Genomic DNA, 27,567 nt, shown 5'->3' with positions numbered 1-27,567 from the left:
GTGTAACTGCACACTTTTTCGGAATTACAAGATAATAGGAGATCTACCTGACAGCTAGAAGAGGCAAAGAACAAAGTTTGATTTTTTGCTTAACTCTGGATCTTATGACATGACGCCTAAGTTAGAAAAATTCCACAATAATGTGAAAATTTGAATAAAAAATAAGACTATTTAACAATTTAATTTCAAAAATAAGCTTCGTGAAAACTTAATTCCCAAAATAAACGTCCGTACATCCAAACCTAGTCTTGAAGTAAATCGATGTTACTAACAGCGAAAGACAAAAAAAAAAAAAAAATAAAAAAATAAAAGCCATAAGTCGCTGTTACTAACAGCGACTTTAAGGTTAACTGGTCAACTCTTTAATTTCATAGGTTGGAATGAGGAAGTAACTGAGAATTGAAAACTTAAAAAGCATTAAGTTGCTGTTATTAACAGCGACTTAAAAAAAATTAAAAAAAATATATATATATTTTTTTCTAAGTCGCTGTTAGTAACAGCGATTCACTCCAAGGCTAGATTTGGATGTATGGACGCTTATTTTGGAAATTAAGTTTTTACGAAGCTTATTTTTTAAATTAAATTGTTAAAACATGTTATTTTATTCAAATTTTCCAATAATATCCCATAACGTACATTAAAGGAAGTGGTGATAATAGAATATGCACAAATGAATGTTGAATTGGGGCGGAAACCCATGGACATCCAACTTAATTCAGAAGTCATTGAAGAATGAATTTCTTTTTTATCCGCATTTGATATCAGGTTAAAGATTGATAAACATAAGTCCCTTCATATCCACTTTTTTTTCGAATAATTAAGATAACTGTCTCTTTATGACGTTATCATGAGAAATTGAGGGAATACATTTAACCATTATAACTAATTTTCCCAATTGCACCCCAAAATTTAGTGTAGAGATATCTATAAATTAAATTTTCAAAGAATGATGCAAGAAAAATATACTCCTTTGTTTAAGAAAAGTATATAAATACTATATATTTTAACACAAATTTTTACTTGAGATCGTCTTTATAAGAGACGCGTCTCAAATGGGCCGGCCTTAGAAAATAAACTTAAAAAAAATACGTGCTGTGTAATCTTATTTGAAGTTGGTGTTATAACTTATTAAAGTTGGTATTATGACCAGTTAGAGTTGGTATTATAACCTATTAAAGTTGGTATCTCCAAATAGGTTATAATACCAACTTTAATTGGTTATAACATCAACTCCAAATACCAATATTAATAGGTTATAATACCAACTTTAATAGGTTATAATACCAACTTCAATAGGTTATAATACCAACTCCAAATAGGCTCAACCGCACGTGTAAGTTTTTAAATTTTTTTTCTTTTTTTTAATTATTGGGAATGTGGGCTGGGCTCTTTTGAGAGGTGTTTATGCTATAAACGGTCTTTCAAGAGAGGGCCTGATATTTTAATAAAATAATTACTCTGGATAACTTACTAAAATATTTAAACTAATTTAAATCTAAAATTATATTAGAATATATTTTTGATGGTATCTTCCATTAGATAAAATAAACTAACTATTCATGAATGAATTAAGCTTATTTTCAGTCGATTAAATTAATTTATTTGATTTTAATTTAAATCTAATTAAAATTTAACCTAATTTAAATATTATTTAATAAACTAAATTAATATATTTTTAAAAAATAATTCCTTACATGTAAAATATTTTATTGAAACAATTAAACTCTTCAAAATTCTTATTTAATTGATTAACTGTAATAGTCCATATTTTTTTTCCTTAAATGCAAATTAATTACAATAATCATTAATTTTTTTCCTTAAATGCAATTATAATTGGAAAAGGGATTTAGCATTAGTATCTGTAAATGATTTATCATATTTATAATAGTCGACACATTGTGATTGACTAATTTCAAATATATGATTAAATTGTGTAAATATTTAATTAATATAATCATTAATTATCTCCTTAATTAAAAATGGCAATGTTGACACTTTTAATCCAATAAAAAAAATGACAAACGACACAATCGTCCTAAATTTGCCCCTTAATATTATATATCAAAATTAGTAAATTGTATGATTGACAGAGATACAAGAAACGGCCCCTTGTGTCTAAATATCAACATGGAGTCTCGAACAAAGATTTGTAACTGCAAATAAGAAGCACTTACACTTTGCAGCCTTATTTACATATTATAATAGCTACCTCACGAACTAACAGCACGAATGGTAACCAGAACTAAATAGTGGAAATGATAATGAAAAGTTAATGTAATTCTGATACAAAATTTTTTGACAAATTTAATGATCATGTTTATTCTCTTTCAACAATCTCATTTTCTTCACAAAGTTCATTTCAATGCATTATCATTTAAATTTGATGGTATTATGGTAAAGTAAAATTGTGAATAAAAATACGTTAATATGATCAAACTTTTATTACCATGGGAATGACATGATATATATCATGAAAATTTACAATACAAATTATTCTCGTTACCACCGATTAGTACCGTTAACCAAACAGGCTTAAAATTTTGTAATAGCTTTTCCGTACCAGAAACTTTTTTAATGCTTTAACAATATCATTTTAGGCCTCCACTACCAGATCACCGAGCAAGTTAAATCCATCTTGTTGAGATAAAATAGAGATACTCACAAACAATTCTATACATAGCCTTGTTGTATCACTTCAGTTTTTCAGCCATTTTGGGAAGGCAAAGATTCTTGACATCAAAGCCATATCACAATACTCCCAAAAAGCCAAAAATGAAAACATCTTCCATATATGGTATAGCCTGAATCCTGATGCACCAAACAATAACAACAAATGAAAATTATGAAATCCAACACAAAGAAAAAGAAAAAACAAAAAATGATGTTGGAATAGTGAAAGTAAGATGACCATTTCATACTATTGCATAGCCTCCTCTAGATTTCTTCCTTGAATAAAGCATTACCAATTTTCCATCCATCCTTCACCAACCTGCAGCACCAATCCTTTTTTCAACTGTCATGTTACCAAAAGATTATTCTCTGCCCTAACAATGCACAATTTAGTTTAGTATGGGATATTGGTGATTTTCTTCCAGTAGATAGCATCAAGTTCATCTTGATGAAAATCTTTGTTAAAATAATACAGAATCACTGAAGCATTAACTCTAACTTGGATAAGCTGAATTTTCTGATAGAGAATATAACAAAATGTTCTCTCTGTCATCTTCAATATACACCATTCATGCAGGCAGCAGAACTAAAGTGAGGTTCAATTTACAACTATAAGGGTAAAACCATTAAAATAACACCAAGCATTATGAAGTCAGGTAATCATGCGGTTACACACTAAACCTCACAAATGCAAAGGAAGTTCAACACATTAACTAGCAGAGAACCCAAAACTTTATACAACCAGTGCAACATAAAGATTATCTAATTGTATTATTTTCATACTTGTCCATCATGAGAAAATAGCAAGAGCTCTACCTGATAAGTTACAGCTGCCTAAGCATGAAAATGGTCCTTGGATTTGATATCAATCTTGCGTGGAAATAATTCCTACGGGCATCCAAGCACTACGCTCATCTTTTGTGAACAAGAAGGATTGCGATAAAAACATTACCTAAAGCCATGCCTTTTCCTTTCTTCTTAGATATGCATGATGTTGAAGAGGGAGGAAAATATCTCATGACTCATCAGAGACAGATGTAATTACGGTATCACACTTATTTGGAAGCAGATTTGACGGAGGAAGCAACTCTCTGGTGTCTGTCTAATGATATTATTTTACTGACAAACTGTCTTTTCTGGTGCTTTATCCCCCTCTTCAAATTTACACCAACTTTTCTTTTTATCTTCTCTAGTTTATCTTTCCTTCCTTCTATATCTGCCAGGATACTCTTTTCCCTTTTCTCATCCGACAACAATGCTAATCGGGCAAATTTTTTTGGTCGTACTTCTCCTAGTTTTTCAGTTATGTCCTTGAAAGCAGGTACAAGGCCACGTCGCATGAAACACCCTTCAATAAGTTGCATAGAGTTTGATTCTGGAAGTGAAGGGGCATTTTTCAATTCAAGATCGAAGCAAAATGGGGAGTCTTTCAACCACATTCTTAGAGAATGAGCCTTTGCAACTAAAACTCCGCTTCTTGTCCTACAAGGCAAAAATGGTGATCCCATCTCCCAAAGGTATGCCTTCAGTGTGCTGTTTAATGAGACCAAGTTGTATTCTGCTGTCCCTGTAATTAGAACAACTGATTTTGAGGACTCTGGTGATCCCTCCAATGATGCATCCTGCACAATGAAGACTACTTTAGAACATTACATTGTTCTGCAAAAGCTGGCTAGATCAACCAAACAACCAAATTAGATCCCTTTGTGTTAAAAAATGCCTCCATATCTTCGTAATTCAAATGTCATAAGACATGGATCTATTATGCAACTTTGTCTTAAGACTTTTAGTCGCTTATCATTCGGCCAACTGTTACTACAAAACCAAACAAGTAAACCTAGTAATTAAGATACAATTGCACAACTCAACAACTTCTAATTAGTACTAATAAGCTTTCCAAATTCCACATACAAGAAATTACAGGAAGTGCTTTCCTCTAGATGTAAACCTGATACATGTATCCTACCCTCCAAATATTTAAGAGCAATAACCAGTAATTTGCAAAAATAGCAATTTATACAAGAGACATAACAAATTCAAAATATACATATGCATGGAAGGCATGAGTTTGTGCTTCTTGAGCAGAACAGAAAAATTAAGCTAGAGGTTCTAAGAAAAACCTTAGTGATCAAACAACCCCTCAACCCACACAGATAAATTTCATTACCTCAACGCCAATAAGTGGCTCCTAGGTGGAATTTGAGAGGTCCGATGTACGTTACCTTGTTAGTGACAACAAAAAATTGTTTACGATTGACCCTTGGTAGCAACATCATCTACAACTTCACATATATAAGTGCACATGATTTGATGAGCAATTTTAATAGTCCCCAGAGTTGTCATAGCTTAACCTTAAGAATGCTACATGGCCTCATTACTCCCTCACTTCAAAAGGTTAAGCTTCTACAGCAGCAATAGAAAATTGTAGCTGATGGTTATTATTACCTATAAGGGGCTCCCAACTTTCGCGGTACTGTTGAATGTGTAAAGACGGCCAATCCCAATCTAAAAATACTACTATTCAAAACCATCTTTATTTAGCAATCTATACTTCCTCATCCTAAGTGCGCTATTAGGTTTGGGTACACAAAATATGGAACAATGAGAGAGTGTGTACCACAAACCCCATGTGAATACAAGAGGGAGGCATTAAGCGGCCCCAAGTGAGTAGTTGTAGTGTGAACATGGAGTACCGTTTCCTTACAACAATGTAAAAGAAAGAGAACAATTAATTAGACATTTCCCAAATGAAAAAATAGTGCACTTAAAGAAACAAGGGGAAGTATGAAATAACGTCACACCTATATATTAGGGTTCACAAGAATTTAGACTTCCATTTGCCATATAAATTACCATGTTCCTTCAAACTTGAAAATGAACACCCAGCTTCATAATATCCAACAAATCACTTTTTCATGAATTTTTCACAATCATTGGCATCTCATAGATATTGCATTGCTATTTAATGTTTTCGCGAGATAAATCAAGGAACCTAGACAACGACTACTATCCTTGAATATAGAGCAAGGTGACTGAAAGCTCAGTTCCCCTGCTGGACATGACATCAAAGTTTAAAATTCATCCATGATCACATAAATGATATCAATCCCTTTGACGGGAATAATCCAAGAGTTCTTCAAATCTTGCCAAAATTTTCCAATTTTATAAACAACTTCAAGTTCATGTATGTCAAGCCTTCTGCAAATTTCTCCAAAAAACAAGTACTAGCTCTTTCCAAATTCACAAGCCACATCTCGTTATCATAGTTGTAATGATAACCTAGATGGAAGTACAGTCATGGGTCCAAGACCCTTTTGGCACGCCCCTATTTTTAGGGTCTGAGTTTAATTTTTTGAGACCCATATCCTACCCAAACCCATTTAAGATCCAGATCCGCTAGACCCATCAGACTCGTTTTAGACTCAACCTATTATATAGCAATAACATTTGAATCAATAACATTTGAAGCAACAACATTTTATAAAATCAGCTATCCAATATTAAGCTACGTGCTACTTTAAAAAAATCGATTCCCCAAGAAGCAATAACATGTTCCTCCATCCAATTGCCTTAAAAAATTATGGTTACTTTAGGAATTATAACTTTAGACCCTAGTTATCCGGAAATTTTCGAAAACTTCGTTCCCGAAATTCTTGATTAACGTTTTGGAAACTTCATTCCCCCAAAAATCCAGATTAACGTTTAATTGATCTTAATTTGGAAGCTCTAAATTAATGTTTTGCGTTCCATTTCCGTTCCTAGTACCATATCATATTTTCTTTCTGGTAACATTTCCCTAGACCCAACCATCAAGACCTTAAAAACAATTAATACGCAATATTTAAAGACAAAAAAATTGTGGAAAGACATACTTTGATTGACAAATTTTGAAGGACTATAGTTTTTTTCTTTTTTTAATTGACTAGAACATACTGAAGCCTACAACACAAGACATTGAGCAACTGAAACATTAAGCCCTAAAAAGGGTTTACCCACATTCTTCTCTAGATCACTTACATACCATGAAGTCTAACCTTTGGTTAGGGGTTTACAAGTCTTGCTTCAACGCCAACATACCCCACTCAGGGTTGCAATTTGCATAAAATTGGGTGTAAACCACAAACCAAACCAAACCGAACCAAAAGTATTTTTTGTTTTAAATGATTATAAATAGGAGTTTGTGGATTTATCCAATTTCTGAAAATATAGACCAAACCAAACTGCAACCTTCATTTTCATGACCAATTCGTTTTAAACTGTAATAGATGCATGATTAAATTACAACTTCTATCCAGATATTCATGCTAATATTTTGAATCCAAGAATTTCTTATTCATTTCATTTATTTTGTTGATATTTACAAATAGTGAAATGGCGCGGTTAAGAAAAATGAAAATATGCAAACTGCAACAAACCAAACCATATTAAACAGCTTGATACGGCCCGATTTGAGGCGTTAAATGGTTTGGTGCGGCTTAGCAAATTTTCTAAAGAACAATTTGCAGTTTTGTCTAATTTTGAGACCAAACAGCACCAAACCGCACTGTGTTCATCCTACCCAAGTCAGAGTAGAGGGTTAGCCATAAGCAGCCTCATTTATGCTGGAAAAAAAAACTATATTTGGTTGGCCTTTAATCTAATATGTGCCCTGTTTGCTGATACATTTTTAAGAAAAAAAGGGGTTTGGAAAGCCTTCTAACTCAAGTTCATTGTAACTACAGGTGAGCAACATACCCATTCACTACAGTGGAACAAGAAACCCATTCAACTACAGGTGAACAATGAACCCACAATGGAAAACAGTTTTTAGACTGTTGGATTTAGGGAGCATGACAAAATAAAGACAGGAGGGAAAGTTACACCTCAAAGCTTTTCTTTATAAGTTTCCAATAGGTTGAATCGGTAACAGGGTAACAGCTAAAACTTTCCTGTAAGAGAAATTTGTAACGACAGTTCACACACTGGACTCTTGACACAGGTCAGTTCATCATCTTCTACAATTCTAGTCACAGTAAAACAGAAAACAGGAAGATAATCTTGCCTGCATTTGGTCAAGCCATAATGTAAGACCCACAAGAGCAGCACCTGCAGACAACTTTCGGAAATCAGCTCCCCAGTCTTTTTCAGCCACTCTGCAAGAACCCACATTAAACAATAATTCTCACACAAGATGATCAATTACCCAACAGAACATGCAAGATCAGAAGGTGTAAACGTCGAAGTAGAGTAATTGATGCATGCAGCAATGTAGGAGATCTTAGAAGTTCATAATGTGTCAAGTTCTAAAGTTAAAAGAGCTGAAATTGCTACAAGATAGACTAGTTATAAGTGTCACCTTCATTGACTGCTCTACCAGAGGCATAATATTGATATAAATCACTAGTATCCTTTAAGCACCAAACAGTAACAGATATTTAAGGCATAATTTAATTCATTGTACCTGAACACACCATCTTGGTAAATATTCCTCTTTACTGCCAGTTGGAAAAGCAATGAAGCTGTAGCCCTGCGTTCAAATGCCCACAACAGGTTCTCTAAAGCATTCACAAAATTGAATGCAGCATTGTCGTCAAGTGGCTGTAATCTCTCAAGCCAATTATCCAAGATGGTGACCAATGATTCCCAATTTTCAGTAAGCAGCCTGTAAATTGAACTCAATCTAATCAGAACTTGAGAAATAATATTAATCACACAAAAATTATAGAAGTGAACAGAACATCATGCATTCTTGTCAGTTATTAGTTTGATGTTCACAAACAACTACCTTACTGGAAGATCAAAATCAACATCTTGCAATGCCTTCAACAGAATCATAGCTTCTTTTGAACTCTGACATAAGCTTGCAGCATAAACAAAACAAGTCCATATTCTATGATCAGGTTCCACACCATCATCCTTCATTTCCATAAGCTTTTGAATTCCAATGTCATAATCTCCATGTTTTAGGAAGGCATCGATCACTGAACTATAGGGAAGTGTACTAAGATTAAGACCTGAAAATTTAATATTATCAAGGACCTTCTCAGCTTCTTTAGGTTGTCCAGAGCTTCCATAAGACATCATCATCAAATGCATTGTTGCAAGAGTGGGCTCAACTCCGGCATCCTTCATCTGATTAAGTAGCTTTTCAGCTTTATCATATTTTCCAGAATCTCTGTACATTTTGATCATTAAATGATAAAAAGAACGGTCCAACTTGAACCCTTTTGCTTGCAAGTCATTGAAGACCTCCTCAGCTTCATTTATAAGACGCTGCTTACTGCAGGCTGCAATCAAGCTTTTGCAAGTGTCCAAGTTAGGGCCAAAACCCTTTCTCCTCATTTCATGCATTAGAGATAAGCCTTCTTCAGGTCTTCGGTCTCGGCAATACATCAGTATCAAAGTACAGTAAGTCTCCTCGTCAGCAGCAAGTCCAGCTTCTAGAATTTTCTTGTAAACTTCAGCAGTCTTTTTATAATCTTCAATGCCAGTGTACATTTTTAGCAATGAATTCCAAATTGAAAGATCAGGCTTGAATCCAGCTTCTTCCATCTCAACAACCATGGCTTCAACATCTCTAACTCGTTTTCCCCGGGATAGCAACCCAATTATAATCCTGTAGACATGCATCGTTGGGAGATAACCTGCAGCCTTCATCCCATTATATATTTTCTTTACTTCAAATATATTTTTAGCTTTAGCAAATGCTTCAAGCATCAAAAGGATGGTACTTTTACTAATTTTAAAACCCATATCTTGAAGCTCTTGAATCAACACATATAGTTCATTTAGTCTTCCATCCACAATCAAAGCTTGCATCAACAAATTAATTGTATCTATGGTTGGAGAAGGTCCATCTCTCATCATTGTATTGAAACCTGCCCTAGCTTGTTCATAACAGCCACATGCAGCATAACCTTCTAGCAGTGCATTCCAGACCTTCCTTTCCACAATCTTAGACCTTTGTCTTAGGAGAGAAACAGCACATTCCGCCTTCAGCAGTTCCTTTATGTTCCCATATGCATAAATAAGACTAACAAATACGCCACCATCTTTAAAAATCATACCTTTAGCTTCTGCTTCATGAAGCACCCATTGTGCTGTCTCCGGGAAGGACATTTGACAATATATGAGCACCATACTTTGGTATATGTTATGTGATGGCTCAATCCCCAAAAATCTCATATCAGAAAATATTTGAGATGCATCAGCAAAGCGTTCAGATTCTTTGCAACAAATTATCAAAGACTCATACATCATGCAGCTTCCACAAAATAAGCCAGCCTCCTTGATGCTATCGTATTGCTTCATGGCTGCATCAAGTTTGTTAGCACCGCAAAATACGATTACTAAGGCCTCTTCAACAAGGTCCCGAGATGAAGACGCATTATCCCTCAAATAATTAAGCAAATCTTCTGCTTCCACGTGTCGACCAGATGAACTAAATGAACCGAGGATTTTCATTAGAATTTTGTGGTCCAAATCATAGCCATGAGCAACAGCCAACCTCAAAAACTCACCAGCCTCGTCAAAACATTCACCTTGAACAAGAATGGAAGATATATTTAGCGGAGTCATGCCACATAACTGCTGCAAATCAGAGATGACTCTTTGAAGACCATCATCTTCGTTTTGCTTCTTGAGAAGATGAATCAGAGAAAGATAAAGGTTGTAGTCGGGTGTAAAATTACCACGAACCATATCCATGTACAACGCCATTGTTTTTCTTGTATCACCAGACCTCAACAAGATATCCATCATAACTGAATACGCCAACTTGTCAGGCTTGATTCCAGACCTCAGCATACAATTAAAGGTTTCTTCAGCCTCTACTCGTAGCCCAGCTTTACCATACCCACAAATTAATGCACTAAATGTCCGCAGCGTAGGTTTAACCCCACTATCCAACATCTCTGACATCAAATTTGCAGCCTCGGTCATTCTGTTGGCTTTTCCTAGACAGTCAATCAGAACAGTATATGTTATTGCATCAGGAACTAGTCCAGACAATTTCATATTCCTATAGAGATCCAGCACCACATTGTGTTGCTCCTGCTTACTATACATGTGAAGGATAGTGTTGTATGCCATTTCATCCTTCGCAAATCCTCTTTTTAACATCTCTTCACAAATCTCTCCTGCCTTCTCAGTATTACCTTCTCTAGCAAAAGCATACAAGAGCGAATTATATGTAACAGCATCTGGAAAAAACCCTTTAGTCTCCAGTTCTCTAAGAATTTTCTCAGCCCTACTTGCAAGCCCACATCTAGCAAAAACTGATATCATGGCATTATATGTCCATAAATCAGGTTGACAATTATTAGCCTCCATATCACTAAATACCTTTATTGCTTCCTGCAGATTGGACTCACGAGAGCAAGCACTAATAAGAGTGTTATACGTTATAGTATCTGGTCGAATACCAGATCGTCTGACCTCATTTAAAAGGTCCATGGCCATATTTTCCCCCAAGGGTCCTGATTTTAAACGTGCATTTATCAGGGTATTGAAGCTTACAAGATCTGGCTCGCAACCACGCTCTTGCATCAAATTCAGCATTTCTTGTACCTTTGAGAATCTACCGTTCCTAGCGTAAACCCCCATCATCGCATTGTAGACCTGCACTGTATTACCAGCAGAAGGCTCCGCTCTAACAAAAAGCTCCACCGCCAGCGCTTCCTGGTTTGCCTTTCCAAGCACCGCCAATATGGTGGCTAGCATACGAGAATTAGGCGAGTACCAGTGCCTAAGATTCAACCATTCATAAACCTCCAATGCTCGCTGCCAACTCGACTGTCCCACCCATTTAACCACAAAGCAATAATCAGTAGGAGTCATCTGCACCAACTTCGCATCCAACACATCAGCTACAAACTCACCAGGCCCCAACCCTAATATCTTATCTGTCAAAAATTGAACCCGCTTTCTCCAATCTTTTGCCCTTTTCAATGCCAATTTAGTCATCTTCTTAGCCTTAGTCTTACTAAACCTACCCAAAACCTCCAAATTCTCATCACTCACATTAACATTCCCTACACCATCCACATTATCATCCTCAACCCCAAATTCCTCAACAACTTCCGTATCATTCACCTTCTTCGCTGGTGCATTAGAGGTGACATTTAAATGAGTTTGTGCTGAATCATATATCTCTCCTAGCTTTAAATTTGGCCATCTCACAGAAGGAGATGCCCTACTATATCGAAACTTTGTAGTATGGTTCGAGTTTGTGTTTTGGTTGGAGTTCAGTTCTCCATTATTATTTTCAATAGAATGACAAGAAATACATCTACGTACCTTGGATTGTACATCAATTTTCAAGGAAGAGGCCGATACTGCAACAAAAGCTCCACTACTGGCCACCGCCATTGAAGCTTCCTTCCTGAGCTAGAGAATTTTCTTTTAGATAATCTGGATATTTTTCTTGTTGGCCGGATATTTATTTATTTACAAGGTCAAATAAAATAAATATTCAAACAAAGTCAATATATTCCAAGATAAAAGAAAACAAACAAAAGGAAGGAGATGACGATAAACTCTTTACTCACGACAACCTCACTCTCATTACCACGGCGCACAATAGCATTCACCACCCCAGAAAACAACTACGCATCACGACTCTCTCTCCTCCTCCATAACCATAACTTCATCCCTCTCTCTTGCCCAACAATTGTCGTAGGCCCCACTTCAGCTACCAAATCCTCTCTCCTTCTTCACATTTCTAATCTACAACATTTCTCCGCCGTCGCTTTCACTTCCCGCGCAGGAATCTCCGCCTTCTTCTCCGCCATTAACGAATCACTTCCTCTTTCTCCCTCCTCCTACTCCGAAGAGGAACTTCTACTCTGTGCACTTGGAAAAGATGCGGAGCTTCTTACACCGGAATGTATCTCGAAACTTCCAATGAAAAGTAACCGAGTTAGAATCGTCATTCCTTCAAATCCAATACCGAGTGGACTCGTTGAGTCACTGGGTCATGGTTTCGGTCGGCGAGTTCTATGCCCGGTTCCTATCGTATTGGGCCTTAAAGAGCCTCCAGTTGTGCCAGATTTTTTGAGAGAGCTAAGCTCAATGGGCTGGATTGCTGTTCGGGTTGATGCGTATGAGACGAGATGGGCTGGGCCGAACTGTGTGGAGAAATTATTAGAAGTGTCGGATTTGGATGGGCTTGTATTTACGAGTACGGCTGAGGTGGAAGGTTTGTTGAAGAGCTTGAAAGAGTTTGGGCTTGACTGGGACGAGATGAGAAAGAGATGGCCCAGACTTGTTGTTGCGGCCCATGGGCCTGTTACTGCATCTGGGGCTGAGAGGTTAGGTGTTAGGGTTGATGTGGTCAGTTCTAGGTTTAGTTGCTTCGACGGTGTTGTTGAAGTTTTGACTCATGTTTGGAAAGAGTCTCAATTTTCTTGATATTTGTAATACAATTGTAAACAACAAAGGTTAATATTTGTTTTTTGCTACTAATTTTAATCTTTTTTGCGCACTATTTTATTGACTATTTGATTTTAGGTTGTTGGAAAATTAGTTATTGGCTTGATTGATCAATACTTATAAATGTTTTTTTTTCATAGATATTACATTTGAACAAAACAATTATTATATGGATGTTTTGGTAATAATTTCAATTGTTGGTTCTTGCTTGTTTGTTACAAAAAAAGTAATCTAAATGTTGATAAAAATTAAAGTCAACTTTTTTGCTTGATTGAACATTATTTACCAAATACCTTTTATGAATTACTGCGCAATCGAAAAATCCAAAAGTAAAAAAAAAATCAAAAATCAACTAAAGATGTAGCAAAACAAAAATCAATTGTCAATAAAGGCTTCTATTTTAATAAATGTAAGATATATACTAGTTAAACAACGTTAATTTAAAGATAAAACATAAATAATAAACTCAAATAATAGATTATTCTGACATAAATTCAAATGGATTTGTGTTTGCATAGATACCAAATAGTATCTTCTATATCATAGAATCATAAAAGAATTAAATGCTTTTACGATCAAAGATATATGAATTAGCGTGTGATGAAGTTAAATTTATGTCATTCTTATAAAAAACTACTTTAGCTACAATAAATATGTCATGCTTTAGCCATTCCTTTGTTAATAAAAAAAATTATGAATATGTTATGCTTAATAAAACTTCTTTAGACCCTATTTCTCTCACATTTCCCTCATTTTTTAACCCTAATTATTTATACTGACATTGGGGCTACTCCTAACTTTTGGTGGATAGTGATGTAATATCAGTCCAAGAACATTCTAGCTATACAACTCTAACTAAATTCTTTGAAGCGTCTTCATTTGACTCTTATGAGTTAAATGGTACTTTTATTACGAGTCTTTCTTTGATTTGTATCTCAAGGTCTTGGTAGGCAGTTCAAAGTGCAGCAAAATTCATCCTTAAGGATGCAAGAGAGCTATGGTTTCCATACAATAAAAAGGGATGTTTATTTGAATTTCTTACCTAAAATAAGCCAGTCAATATTAGCCTTTAATTAGCTTTAAATGGAAATATTCATGAGGGTATTATTTCCTCATTTATTCAGTGGTTAAGTATGACAAGTTTATTATTCCATTCTTTATATTTTGCTGAATTATTCCTTCATTATGGTTGAATTCTTACGGCTCTTCATTCCCTTTCAATATGACTAATTTATGTTCATCTTTATTGGTGGAATTCAAGAACACTATCCAAAGATTAGAAGCATTCCATGAGCAACCGAGAGTTTTTGGATATCAAGCATCACAAGGGACGAATTATTGTCTTTCAATGGTTGGAATTTGAAGTTTTTTATTTATGTATTTAGTAGTATGATTGTTTAGTGATCTTTCATTAAAGAAGGATTTAATTTCTATAGTGGAATTCGAAAGGGGTTTCATAGAATTCTAATTATGTTTTAATGTAATCACTTGATTGTGTGTAGACAAGTGAACGGTCTTTTTCCTAGAATTTTCTTATATTTTGTAGCATCCATCTTGTATGAGACCGTATCATGGTGAGACAACCTCAAAATAAGAAACCCATAAGCTAAAAATTTCTACTATTGGCTATTTAACTCAAGTATAAAGCATGTCTCACGGTGAGATTGTCTCATACAAGAATTTGTGATTTTGTAAACCTATATAAATGCCTTATTTTCGTGAATAAAATCATCAATTTGAATTCTAATCAAAGCTTTGTCTTATACATTTGTTCATACTTGTGATTAAATATTTTGAATGATTTTCCAATAGTGAGGTTTATTTCTTATCGTTGAAGAAATTAGTGAGTTTGTTGAGGTTTCAAACATACTAATTTGTATGATTAATTCAAGTGAGGGTTCCTCAAATTAAGAGTACATACTAGCAAGAATAAATGAGTCTTCATTGCTTCCATATCCTTGTATCCCAACAATCTAGTGGGTGTTCTTAGTTTGTTCGTTTATTTTCTAAAATATGAAACAAGAAAAACAGTCTTTTGAAATGTCTCTCAAACCGTTGAGAACTTGTTCTAGAAAATCTTTTAAATCCTGTCTAAAAACCTTGAAACACTTGTCGAACCCAAAACATTCTTTTCTATTCGACATTATACCCACATAAATCCTTTAAAATCTTTCCATTTTCATTCCTAGACCTTCTAAGCCAAACACATTCTTTTTCTTAACCTTGTTACATTTGGAAAGCCATTTTTTTTAATTTAATCCCTTTATATTATACATCATTTGGCGTGTCAAGTAGGAGGGCACAATTGCTCTTTTCCTAATGGAGAACCAACAATACAATGGAACTCTTGATTAAATAAGATTGACAAACATAGAATAAAATAAAAATCGGCTCATGCCAAGGCCAAGAACAGCTTGTACAAAACATGATGGCAACTGATGGCTCGTATGATGAACCATGAGAATAGAGAAAACAACGCACCTAGAAAGGATGACAGAAACTTTAAAGTAGATGTGGAGTGTTTTGATGGTACTTTAGATCCTGAAAAATATCAATGTAACGGCTTGATTTAAGTGACCCGGAAATGCTTATGAAAATACAAATTCCGATTCACTCTTTGGACTCTAGAGAAAAGTCTTCTCTAGGATCGTCAACGTTCCGTCGAGAAAGAAATATAACTAAAACAGAAAACGGTACCAGCGTGAAAGAAAATAAGTCAGCGGAAGCTCTTACGTACAACTCGAGAGCCTAAAGGCCTCTAGACAAACTAATTGAAATAAGCGAAAGCGAAAAGAAAACAACACTATCTCTTGTTACATAAGTTCGGAGTTTCTTTCTACTCATAATCCAACACAAAAAGGTAAAAACATAGTCTTGATGATTACGGGTTCTAAGTCGAGACCTCACTCCAGTTCCCACCTGCAATCAACCTACTAGTCGTATGCCAACACGCAGTAGGTTCCAAAGAAACAATCCAATACACGTCAGAGACTTCATACTGATATCAACCAGGTTGAAAACAAGCAATGTGTTTATCCTAGCATGCATAGGCTCTAATACATTCATTATTAGTTAATCCCAACTAGTAACGTTGTCTGTCCTGTTCGGGTCGTTCAAGTATAAATCCAAATCTTTTGGAGGAATACACTTGGGAGAGCTAATCCCAAGGAAACCACCGACCTAAGACGTTGCCCGTCCTGTTCGGGTCGTCAAAGGCAAAAGTATGCATACCCCCATGGAGACCGTAATGATCCAAAACTGCCATGGGAACAATTATTGTAATAATTCAAATCCATACGTTAACCCCTTTGGGTAACATAATACAACCAAACGTCAACCTCTTTGGGTGACAAACACATAAATTCTCAATATCCAATTAATTTCTTTCAAATTATTTGAAGTGTCTAATCCTTATGTGAGTTACAATGTCTCGATTAGAAATGAAACAACACTACTTGCACAACCACATAAACAGTATGGTATAAGCGTGTACCTTTAAGCGCTGCAACCAAACGATATTTAACCACGATAGAAATTTCGCCCTCTTATGAATCGAGGTTCTAAATAACACACACACAAAACAATCACGTATTAGAACGAGTTTACACATTTAATCCACTCCATACTACTAAGACATCACTAGGATTTGATAATTTTAAATGTTTTCGTCAAATTCCCATAAGTTCCTAATTTTAAATTTTAACCAGAAACTTAAATGATCGATTTGGGTAGTTTAGAAAATTCAAATGAAAAATCCGACTTCGCCGTTGCGTTCGGAACGCGTCAATTACCTTGGGTACCAAATTTCATAATTTCTAACATCCAATTACTATTTTTAATTATTTTAAGCGTTTAACGAGTTTTTAACGCATCGGTACATAAAACAACGGAACACGACTAACGTTCCCGATGAGCACCATTACCGAGGCAGAAACTGCCGCTGCCCAAAATTTTTTTATATATTTTTTTTATTATTATTGTAATTTCATATATACATTATTAACCCTTTAAATCTCATGACCAAAATAACTCTAACAAGGTCACATTCACAACTACTAAGATAAACAAACAAGACCAATTTTTCTATCACATAACCACTTGATATTTCCACACATATATTAATACACAAAACCCCATCAACAAGCATATAAGTCATCAAGTAAAAAAAAGAACATGCCCATCCACAAAATCCTTCAAGAGACTTACAATTTCATAAATTATGATAACTAAATTAAATACTTAATTCTCTTAATAAATTAAAATTTTGTAGAGAATCACAAAACCAATTCACCCTTTTAAATCAAGACACACACACACACACACACACATATATATATATATAAACACAATCCCTCAAACACATCAAATTTTGCTAAAGGATTTATAAACTCTTGGATAACTACATTACTTGGTCTTTACCATTTAAATTTCATCTAACAAATTGAAATTTTGTTAGAGAAAAGTAAATCATAAAAAATTTATTTAAATATCAATATAACTTTAAATTCTTAATTCTTATAACAAATTTAAATTTTGTTAAAGAATATTGATCAAGAAGTTCTTTTCTTAATCCTTTTAACAAATTAAAGTTTATTAAAGGATTATTAGAGAAAATTTTCATATATAAAAGAAAAATACTCAATCCTCCTATAAGTCATAGGATATCATCATACATAAAATATAATTCATTTTAAAAATCTTGTATATAAAATCTATAATTAACAATTCAATAAACTTACCCTTTGGCCAAAAGATTGGATGGAACAACAAGAACTTTTTTTTTTTCTTTTGAATGTGCCGAAACCAAAGAGCAAAAAGGGAGAAAAATTTCTGAATTTTTTTGTGTTTACTTGAAGTTTTAAAATGGTGATGAAATCAATGGAAGCTTAAAGATTAATAGGCAACTTAAGACAATGATCATAATTGTGCCATAACACACAATTATGAGAGGAGTTACAAGACTCCTCCCATGCTCCACAACCGGCCACCCCCCTCATATCCCCTAATTTTTATTTTTTATTTTTTTTCAATTAATTAATTAATTAATCATGATATTGTTAAAACAGAAAAGAAACGCCACGCGATAACATCGTACGCGATAAAACTTGTTACCGTTAAAATTTAACTTACTTTATTTCTTATAATGTAAAATAATATAATTTAATAATACATATTTATTTTATTATATTATATTATCTTTTTAAACCCGATAAATTACGGGGTGTTACAATCAATAATGAGAACAATCTCTAGAGAGGTACTTTTAGTACAATGACATAGAGAAGGAGGAGAGAATGTATAAAGTAGAAAAGGTGAAGTTTTCTAACTATGCGGAGACATGGCTTAAGGGATTTCAAAAGAAAAGAGAGGCAAAAAACAAAGAGAGAATTTCTACTTGGAGTAAATTGGGAAAAAACAAATTGAGGCTCATTTTATTCCTAGAAACTATAAACAATTCTTGTATGTGAAGTGAAGTACTTTACAACAACATGGGGGTTTAGTTGAAGAGTATATCAAGGAGTTTGAAAGATTGGCAATTGTGTGTGAGATTGAAGAAAGTGAGGAGTTGAAGATGGGTTAGATTCCTAGTTGGGTTGGACAAGGAGATTCTTGGAAAGATACACTTGTACCTAAACTTGACCTTTGATAAGGCTTGTAAACTTGCAATACAAATTGACAACCAAAGGAAGAAAAAGAAGGTAACCGCATCTTCTTATGATCTTAAATTTCGAAAACAAACCTTTTCTAAAGATCCTTCTTTTCTTAAACCAAACTCTTCCAAAGAAAATCCTAACTTTTCCGAAAGAAATAACATTCCTTTTGAAAAAGAAACATTCTTTTCTTAACACCTATGTGTTACGAATGCTTTGGTAAAGGACATTACAAAAAAATTGTCCTAATCAAAGAGCTTTGAATGCAAGAGAATTGAAAAATATAGCTGCTTAACCTACCCCATTCAAAATTAAAGAGGAGGAAAATGATTCTCAAAGTGATGCAGATGATGATCAAGGGGATGATTTTTTTTTTCTAGAGAATGAAAGGCACAACCTTGTGTTGAGGAGGACTTTGCAAGCACACGTCATGGTGGAAGAAGCTCCTGCCCAAAGGGAGAATGCGTTTATGACAAAGTGCAAGGTAAATGGTGATGTTTATGATCTCATTATTGATAGCAGTAGTGAAGCTAATGTAGTTTTTGTTGGTCTTGTTAAACAAGTAAAACTAAAAACCACAAGATATCACACCCTTATAAATTGAGTTGGCTAGACAAAAGTAAAAACACAGGTGTTAGAAAACAATGTGTTGTTTCTTTTTCCATTGGTTCCTATAATGATGAAGTTTTGTGTGATGTCATTCCTATGGATGCTTGTCACATATTGCTTGGTAAACCTTGGCAAAGTGATAAAAAATCAATTCATGATGGGTTAATTAATACCTATATAATCACTTATCAAGTGCTAAAAAAATTCTTCACCCTCTCCCTCAAAAACCGTACCTTCCCTTGAAAAGAACCTTCCTAATTCACCAAAAATCACCCTTTTAACCTTAAAACAATTTGAGAGTGAACTTGTTGGAAATGATGAGGTGTATTTGTTGATTACAAAAGAAGAGCATGAGAGTCTTATGGCACAAAATCCGAAAGTTCCTGAGTTGATTATGGAGTTTGTTGATGTGTTTCCTAATGAGTTGCCTAAAGGTTTGCCTCCAATTCGTGGAATGGAGCATCAAATTGATCTCATTCTAGGTGGGCCCCTTGCAAACAAACCTCTTTATAGATGTAATCCTATGGAGACTAAAGAGTTGCAAAGCCAAATCAGTGAGTTGATGAGCATGGGTTATGTTCGAGAATCCATGAGTCCTTATGCGGTTTCAGCCTTGTTGGTGCCAAAAATGGATGGTACTTGGCGTATGTGCATTGATAGTAGGCTGTTAATCAAGTATAGGTTTCCAATTCCTAAGCTTGATGATATGTTGGATGAGTTAAGTGGTGCTACTTTGTTTCCAAAGATTGATCTTTGAAATGGATACCATCAGATCCGAATAAGAGAAGGTGATGAATGGAAAACTGCTTTCAAAACTAACCAACATTTGTATGAATGGTTAATAATGCCTTTTCGGCTAACTAATGCTCCTAGTACTTTCATGAGATTGATGAATGAAGTACTTAGACCTTTCTTAGGGAAATTTATTGTTGTGTATTTAGATGATATCTTAGTATATAGTAAGAGTTAGGAGGAACATTTGATTCATCTTAGAGAGTTGTTCGGGGTCTTGAGAGTGAACAAATTGTGTGAAAAATTAGAAAAATGTAATTTTATGTTGTTAGAGGTCACTTTTCTTGGTTACATTGTAACAGGTGATGGCATAAAAGTTGATTCAAGTAAAGTTGAGGCCATTGCTTCATGGTCAATTCCAAAGACCATAACTGAAGTTCGAGCATTTCATGGATTAACTTCCTTATATAGGCGGCTTATCAAAAATATTAGCACCACTAGTGGAGAAAAACGTATCTGCTGCGTGTCATTTGCTGCGGTTTTCCTTAGACGTAGCATTAAATAGCAAAAAAAAAATATAATACAAATGCTGCAGTTTACCTGATGCCTGTAGCATATAAGCCATTATATGCTGCGGTTTTAATAAGCCCGAAGCATATAACCCCTTATATGCTGCGGTTTTTTCTAGCCCGCAGCAAATAGTCAGTCTAAAAAATTTAAAACCCGTGTTTCAACGTTCAATTGCTTAAAACCCTCATATAACTGTTGTATTCCTAAAACACACGACGACTGTCTTCTTCTTCAAGCTCTTCAATTTAAGAAAATTTCTTCAAAAATTTCTTCAAAAACCCGCGAAAAATCTCTTCAAGCTCTTCAAAAACCCACGACTCTACTGTGTTCTTCTCTTCATTTCTTCCAAACCCCACGACTCTACTGTTACTGTGTTGTTGAAATTTGTTGCTTCGATAACCACCCATTGCACGAATTTCCTTCTCCATCTTTGTTTAAGTTCTTCAAGTCACCATTGTTGCTTTTCCTTAAAAAGCCACGAAATTAGGGCTAAGTCTTGTTCTTCTTCAAGGTATAAATTTTTCGATCTTTGTTTAAGTTCTTCAAGAATAGCTTTATTGTGTTTTAAGGATTTAGTCTTTTTTAATACTAATTTTGATTTTGGTATTCATTGTAGGTTACATAATCCTATTGCAGAAACAAAATTATCATATATAATTACCAAGGTATGTAATTTATATTTGAATGTGAATAATTTACTTATGTATGTACTTGAATATTTCAATGTGAATAATTTTAATTAATTAGGATTTTTATATTAGATTGAATGTATATAGTTGTATATTTGAATGTGAATAATTTACTTATGTATGTAGTTGTATATTTTTGGCACTTTCGCGCATAAAGTAGTTCAAACTTGGTTTGTTTTGCATGAAACTTTGCACACAACACTATTTGGTATATATTATTGTGTTGAAGTGGTTATAATTGTAAATCATAGTCATATTCTTAATATTACTTAGTAAGTTGCGATTTTAAGGGTTTTTAAAGCTTTTTTGGCACTTTCGTGCATAAAGTAGATAAAACTTGGTTTGTTTTGCATGAAACTTTGCACACAACACTATTTGGTATATATTATTGTGTTGAAGTGGTTAGAATTGAATTTACGTTCCTATGTTCAAATATATTTCTATTCATACTCTTTCAGGTACTCATATACAATGCATCTTTTCAAAGACGAAATTGCCCCTGAGATTGATACCTCAGATAATGAGCATCATAGTTATGACACTAAAGAGGACCAAATTGTTAGAATTGAAAATCATAATCATATGCTAGAAATTACTTGTTAAGTTGGTTTGTTTTGCACGAAACTTGGCACACAACACTATTTGGTATATATTATTGTGTTGAAGTGGTTAGAATTGAAAAATCATAGTCATATGCTAGAAATTACGTGCTAAGTTGCGATTATAATACATCTATTTTAAGAGTTTTTGGCACCAACATCTATTTTCTCTTAGTGCTTTCGACAAGATTATAATACCGTTGATTGCGGCTACTACACTCTCAAATACATGGACGATATCTTACAATCCGTGAAGGAGGTGGGAGTCAAAAACATTGATGCCGTAAGTATTTGTTACGTTCTTAAATTATAATAATATATATTTACTATTGGTAAAATCTAATGTTTATGTATCAATTAATTTTATATTATATTATAGGTTTTATACGACACTCCAAGGGAAACACGCCCTTTGAGAGATGGGGAAATGCGGGAATTGAAAGACAAGATTGTCGCGTATCTTGCTAATTTTTATTCTTAGTAAATAATGTAATTAGTTTAGATTTAGGACTTTAATTTGTATATGTACATATTGTATATATACAATTTACAAAGAGATTATTGGTGATTATTGGTGATAATTGGTGATTATCATTGGATTATTACATTGTACATTAATCATTATTTATTAAGTTGTACATTAATCATTGGATTATTTATTAATATTAAACGAAAAAAGCAAAAAAAAAAAAAAAAATATGTTATATGCTGCGGGCCACCTAAAACTGCAGCATATAGTGTAAGACTATATGCTGTGGTTTTAGGGAGGCCCACAGCATATAGTCTTACACTATATGCTGTGGTTTTGTGGAGGCCCGCAGCATATAGTGCACTTTTCTGCTGCGGTTTTAAACCGTAGCATTTAAAGTAGGCCATCTGCTGCTATCACTAATGCTTGGGGCCAAAACCGCAGCAAATGAGGTTTTTTCCACTAGTGCACGCTCATGGCTCCAATCACCGAGTGTACTAAAAAGGGTACCTTTGCATGGACCACTCAAGCACAACAAGCATTTGAGTTGGTAAAGAAGAAGATGTGTGAAGCTTCTATTCTAGCACTTCCTGATTTCATAAAGCCTTTTAAGTTAGACTGTGACCCTAATGGCAAAGAAGTTGGTGTTGTGTTGATTCAAGAGGGACGTGTAGTTGCCTACTTTAGTGAGAAGCTTAGCAAGGAAAGCTTAATTATTCAACCTATGACAAGGATTTCTAAGCTATGGTAAGAGCTCTTGATCGTTAGTCACATTATTTGAGGCGACAACTGTTTGTTTTGTATTCAATCATGAATCCTCAAAGTTCATACATGGGCAAAAGAAGTTGAATGCAAGGCATGCAAAATGGGTGGAGTTTTTACAAACATTCACTTTTTCGACTAAATACAAATGTGGCAAAGCAAATGTTAAAAAAAATAACGAGTTAAGCCCGTTAAAAACGGACCGGATCACGGGCTTTTAACGGGGCCCGACCCCAATAAACACTTCTACTCCATATACACTTCTTCTTCAATTTCTCTATGAAGGAAAGCATTTTTAATATTAAATTGGTGAAGAGGACAATCTTGATTAGCAGCAAGTGAGAACAAAATTCATCTTGCAGTAATCTTTTGCCACTAAAGAAAAAGTCTTTGAATAATATACCCCATAATTCTAAGTATAACCCTTTGCTACCAAACGAACTTTATATCTTTCAATAATCCCATCAGCAAGATAATTTACTATGAATACCCACCTCCTTACTATTTCTTGCCTTTTTAAATAGTACATTTTCCCTATATTTTATATTTTGTAAAACGGTAATTTCTTCTTCTATTACCTTTTTCGATTTTTCAATTTTAAGAGCTTGTTAAATGGTTTCAAGAATATTAACGGGATAAAGAGAAGTGTAAAAATCAATAGTTGTTTTTGATAGTTTCACTTTCGCAACATGATCAATAGGATACTTAGACCGTTGAGCTTTAAAACATGGATCATCTCTCCTTGGAGGAAACCCCCTTGTACCTCTAGGAGATAATTAATACCTACTATATACTTTATTGTTAGTATGTTTTCAAATGCTTGTAACACATAATTATTAGTAAAAAAAATGCCTCATTAACTTCCTCATTAACTCCTTTAAGAACTTTCTGATTAACTTCCCTAACAATCTCCTCATCTACTTCTTCAACTCTTTCTTCATCCATATTCTCATCAGATGAAGTAGAAGTTGGGATACTAAGAGAAGAAGATTGTAGTATCAGAAATAATTGTCGAGGTTTTGCCTACTTGCTTCAAAGGAACATGAACTAACTCTACAGAATATGTCAACCAACTTAAATCATCATTGGAATTCTCCCTCTAATATTGAAGGTAGTGATAATATGAATTTTTAAAGAAATCACTATCTATAGTAGTGTACATTTTATTATGGACTGGATCAAAACATTTATACCCTTTTTTCGTGTCATACTCAACAAAGATACACTTAACTGCACTAAAATTTAATTTTTTCCAATTTTATTTTGGCAGATGGACATAAATCGTGCATACAATGACATATAGTGTTAGAGATTGAGTGGGTGGGATAAACATATAAGATCTAAGAGTGTCAAGAGTAGTTTTATATTTAAGTTTCTTTGGTGGAAGACAATTTATGAGATATTAACAGTATCAATGACTGCGGGTCAAAAAATGATTTGGCACTTGGAATTCGAACATAAAGAATGTGGTAGTTTGTAAAGGGATATGATTCTTTCGTTTAGCTACTTCATTTTTTTTGGAGTACCGAGTACCTGAACAAGAGGTTTGATAAATAAGGGCATTTGTGGATATGTAATGTTTTATGTCAAGTTTAATATATTCTACCGCTATTATCAGATTTTAAGATGTGAATTTGTGTATTAAATTGGGTTTAAATTATTTTATAGAAGTGGATAAATGCATTAAGGACTTCATATTTATCTTAAAAAATAAAACTCATTTAAGTACAATCATTAATAAATCACATAAAGTAAGAAAAATCGTGGGTTGCAATTTTTCGGTGGATCATAGACAACATTTGAGCGAAAATTTGAACAAATTAAACTTTTTTTCTGAAAATAAGTTTGGAAAAATTTTTATTTTCCAAAATAAGCTTCTTCCAGTCCAAGCTTGTGGTGTGGTAATATTCGTTGTTGCTAACAGCAGGCGATTACTAAAATTGAGTCAATAAAGTCAATCTAGCAATCGCCCGCTGTTAATAACAAGGGGCGATTGTTGGGTTGACTTTGGATGTTATTGGTCAATAATTGGTAATAGCGAGCAATTGTTTTTTCATATACCGTAATCTAAACTTCTGTTTGCATATGACCCGTTGTTATTAACAGCAGGCGATTACTTAAATTGTGTCAAAAAGTCAGCTCAACAATCACCTGCTGTTAATAACAGCAGACAATTGTTAGGCTGACTTTTTTAATTCTATTTAATTGTTTAAGTAATCGTCTGCTGTTATTAACAGCAAACAAACATTATCATACCTTAAGTTTAGGCTAGAAAACAATTGTTTTGGAAAATAAAAGTTTGTCAAGGTCACTTTGAGAATTTTTTTTAAAAAATGGTTATTTTGTTCAAATAATCACATTTGAACCCTCCTTGTCTTCTGGGCCATGGGTGTGAAACCTCTAGCCTACTCACAAGTTTGAGGTTGGAACTTAATTAACATTACAATAGTATGCATCATTTTTAATATTGTCTCATTTTCTACTTAAATTACTTGATTAGACTCTTTAAATTGTAAGGTGGATAATATTTAATTAACATTAGATCCATATGAGACTTTTACTAATTGATTATGTTGCACAACATTTTGTACGTTGGCGTTGAGAGATCTACTAGTAATCATTGCATTTGCTGCATACTATCCTGTCAGAAGTACGAATTTAAGCATTGATGTATTTTAATTAGAGGTGTTCATTCAGGTGATCGGGTTGGTTTTGGACGGGTGTCATTCGATTCGATTGTATTTCGAATCGGTTATATTTCAAATGCGTATTGCGACGGGTCACACTCAGGTTGGGTTGGTTAGTTACGGTTCGGTTGAAGATCGGTTATTCGAGCTATCGGGTTAGAATCAATTCGGTGTCAGTTGAAGTTCATGTCGAGTTTCAACCGGTCTCGGGTTGTCATCGGTTAATAATTGGTTCGATTTTACCAGGTACAGATCGGGTTAGGGTATTTTTCAAGTAGAATGGCTACGAATTGCGAATTACTAATTACTATTGATCGAGTCAGTATCAGATTAAGTCGTTAGTCATTTTTTAATTGATGATAAGATTCCTTTACTTAAAGCAAAATAGTGAAAATGCAAATTAATTATTGATTATTATTACATTGTTACTTTTACTTGTTTGACCAAAAATTAAAATTATAAAGTTCTATCAATTTTCATCTAATTTGATTAAAAGTAGTTAAATAAACATTGACCATTGATTAACTGTAAATATATGAAACCATGTATTTATAAAATTTATATTATTAAAATATTTATCACGTTATTAAAATAACTAATAAGATGATTGAATATGAGTCGATCATATTTCTATGTAAAAAATTGGTTCATGCTTATAGTAGTTCGATCTAAACTTCGTTAAGTCGATTTAGCCGGATCGAGTTCGGTCTCGAGCATGATTCGGGTCGGATATGACTCGGGTCGGTCATTATTAGGTTCGGGTAATCTCGGTTAACGTTTATGTGTTGGTTAGAAAAATCGATTACAACTCGGGTTTAGTTTTCTCATTTTCGGTTGTCAACCGGTTCGGGTTTAGCTTCGGGTCGGGTAATGTCGGTTCGATAAACCTAAAAATGAACACATTTTCGGGTCGGTTTACGTTCGATTTCGGATCGGATTTTCGGGTCGGGTCACTTTTGAATAGCTCTAATTTTAATTTTGTTGATAAGAGTAGTTATATTTAAAACAAAGCCCATGATCCGAATAAATACCTCTAAATAAGAGTATGTGTTAATTATTGGGACTAAAATGATGGTTATAATCTTAGAATTTCGAATAATTTGCTAAAATAGAGTTAGAAAATATAAATATTCCCACTTTGATGTTTATTAAAAAATATTTTCCAAATTGGTGTTGTAGGTAATGAGAAGCTATATATTTTTTTGGTTTAAGAGACTTTAAACCTCTAGCTTTTGACGAAATCTTTATTTAGACCGTCTCACGATGAGACGGCCTACTATACGCTAGCCCAATTTTTCTTTTCTCAAAACATTAATTAGAAAAACAGTTTTTATTTAGTGTTTTTTAAATATAAATCATTTGGGCTGCTTGTATGAGTCCAATCACCGTGAGACAGTCTCATACAAGACTTTCTGGTTTCTGGTAGCTTTTTGTATTTCCCAAATTGATGTTCTTGTAACGAGCTATATTTTAGGAGTATTATATTTGGAGATTTCAAGCCTTTGGTTTTTTAGAAGTAGTTAACAACTCTTTTCTTGTTTGAGTCTACAATTTTGTGTTTTTGTATTTATGGTCTCACTGTGAGACAGTCTCATACGAGAGTGAGACCAGCTTGTCCCTATTGATAGCCGATCGTGATAAGTGCACAAGCTTATAGTGATTAATTAATGGTGAGAAAACCAATTCAAAGAAAGTCATGATCATGTTACACTTATCTTG

General features: G+C 34.0%; 2 protein-coding genes across 4 annotated transcripts; one reads left to right on the top strand and one right to left on the bottom strand.

Moving 5' to 3' along the window:
• Positions 1–2,418: 2,418 nt before the first annotated feature.
• LOC130827403 (pentatricopeptide repeat-containing protein At3g18110, chloroplastic) lies at positions 2,419–12,159 on the bottom strand. 3 transcript variants are annotated; one of them, XM_057694683.1, is made up of 7 exons: positions 11,947–12,159; positions 8,435–11,750; positions 8,111–8,311; positions 7,712–7,802; positions 3,487–4,292; positions 2,909–2,989; positions 2,419–2,808 (listed from the first exon to the last, which is right to left on the bottom strand). In XM_057694683.1, exons 2-5 carry the CDS (start codon positions 11,611–11,613, stop codon positions 3,726–3,728), a joined length of 4,038 nt encoding a protein of 1,345 aa, XP_057550666.1. In that variant the 5' UTR covers positions 11,614–11,750; positions 11,947–12,159; the 3' UTR covers positions 2,419–2,808; positions 2,909–2,989; positions 3,487–3,725. The 3 variants fall into 3 exon arrangements, with proteins under 3 accessions (XP_057550666.1, XP_057549467.1, XP_057550149.1); XM_057693484.1 differs by having other exon boundaries at positions 8,435–12,159; XM_057694166.1 differs by having other exon boundaries at positions 2,919–2,989; positions 8,435–12,159.
• Positions 12,160–12,174: 15 nt separating this feature from the next.
• LOC130806893 (uncharacterized) lies at positions 12,175–13,059 on the top strand. Its single transcript, XM_057672121.1, has one exon. It carries the CDS (start codon positions 12,175–12,177, stop codon positions 13,057–13,059), a length of 885 nt encoding a protein of 294 aa, XP_057528104.1.
• The last annotated feature ends 14,508 nt before the right edge of the window (positions 13,060–27,567 follow it).

Source organism: Amaranthus tricolor, chromosome 1 (genome assembly GCF_026212465.1).
Source record: "Amaranthus tricolor cultivar Red isolate AtriRed21 chromosome 1, ASM2621246v1, whole genome shotgun sequence".
Lineage (NCBI taxonomy): Eukaryota > Viridiplantae > Streptophyta > Magnoliopsida > Caryophyllales > Amaranthaceae > Amaranthus > Amaranthus tricolor.
The sequence above is the reverse complement of the archived record's forward strand: the minus strand, read 5'-3'. Positions and strand labels throughout refer to the sequence as shown.

Bases quoted from the DNA above. Each gene is read 5' to 3' on its own strand.
- LOC130806893 (XM_057672121.1), top strand. From the start codon at position 12,175: ATGACGATAAACTCTTTACTCACGACAACCTCACTCTCATTACCACGG.
- LOC130827403 (XM_057693484.1), bottom strand. From the start codon at position 12,018: ATGGCGGTGGCCAGTAGTGGAGCTTTTGTTGCAGTATCGGCCTCTTCC. The intron at 8,312-8,434 runs GTAGTTGTTTGT...TTCAATTTACAG, and splicing joins GATTTTGATCTTCCAGTAAG to GCTGCTTACTGAAAATTGGG. The intron at 7,803-8,110 runs GTACAATGAATT...GGGTTCTTGCAG, and splicing joins TACCAAGATGGTGTGTTCAG to AGTGGCTGAAAAAGACTGGG.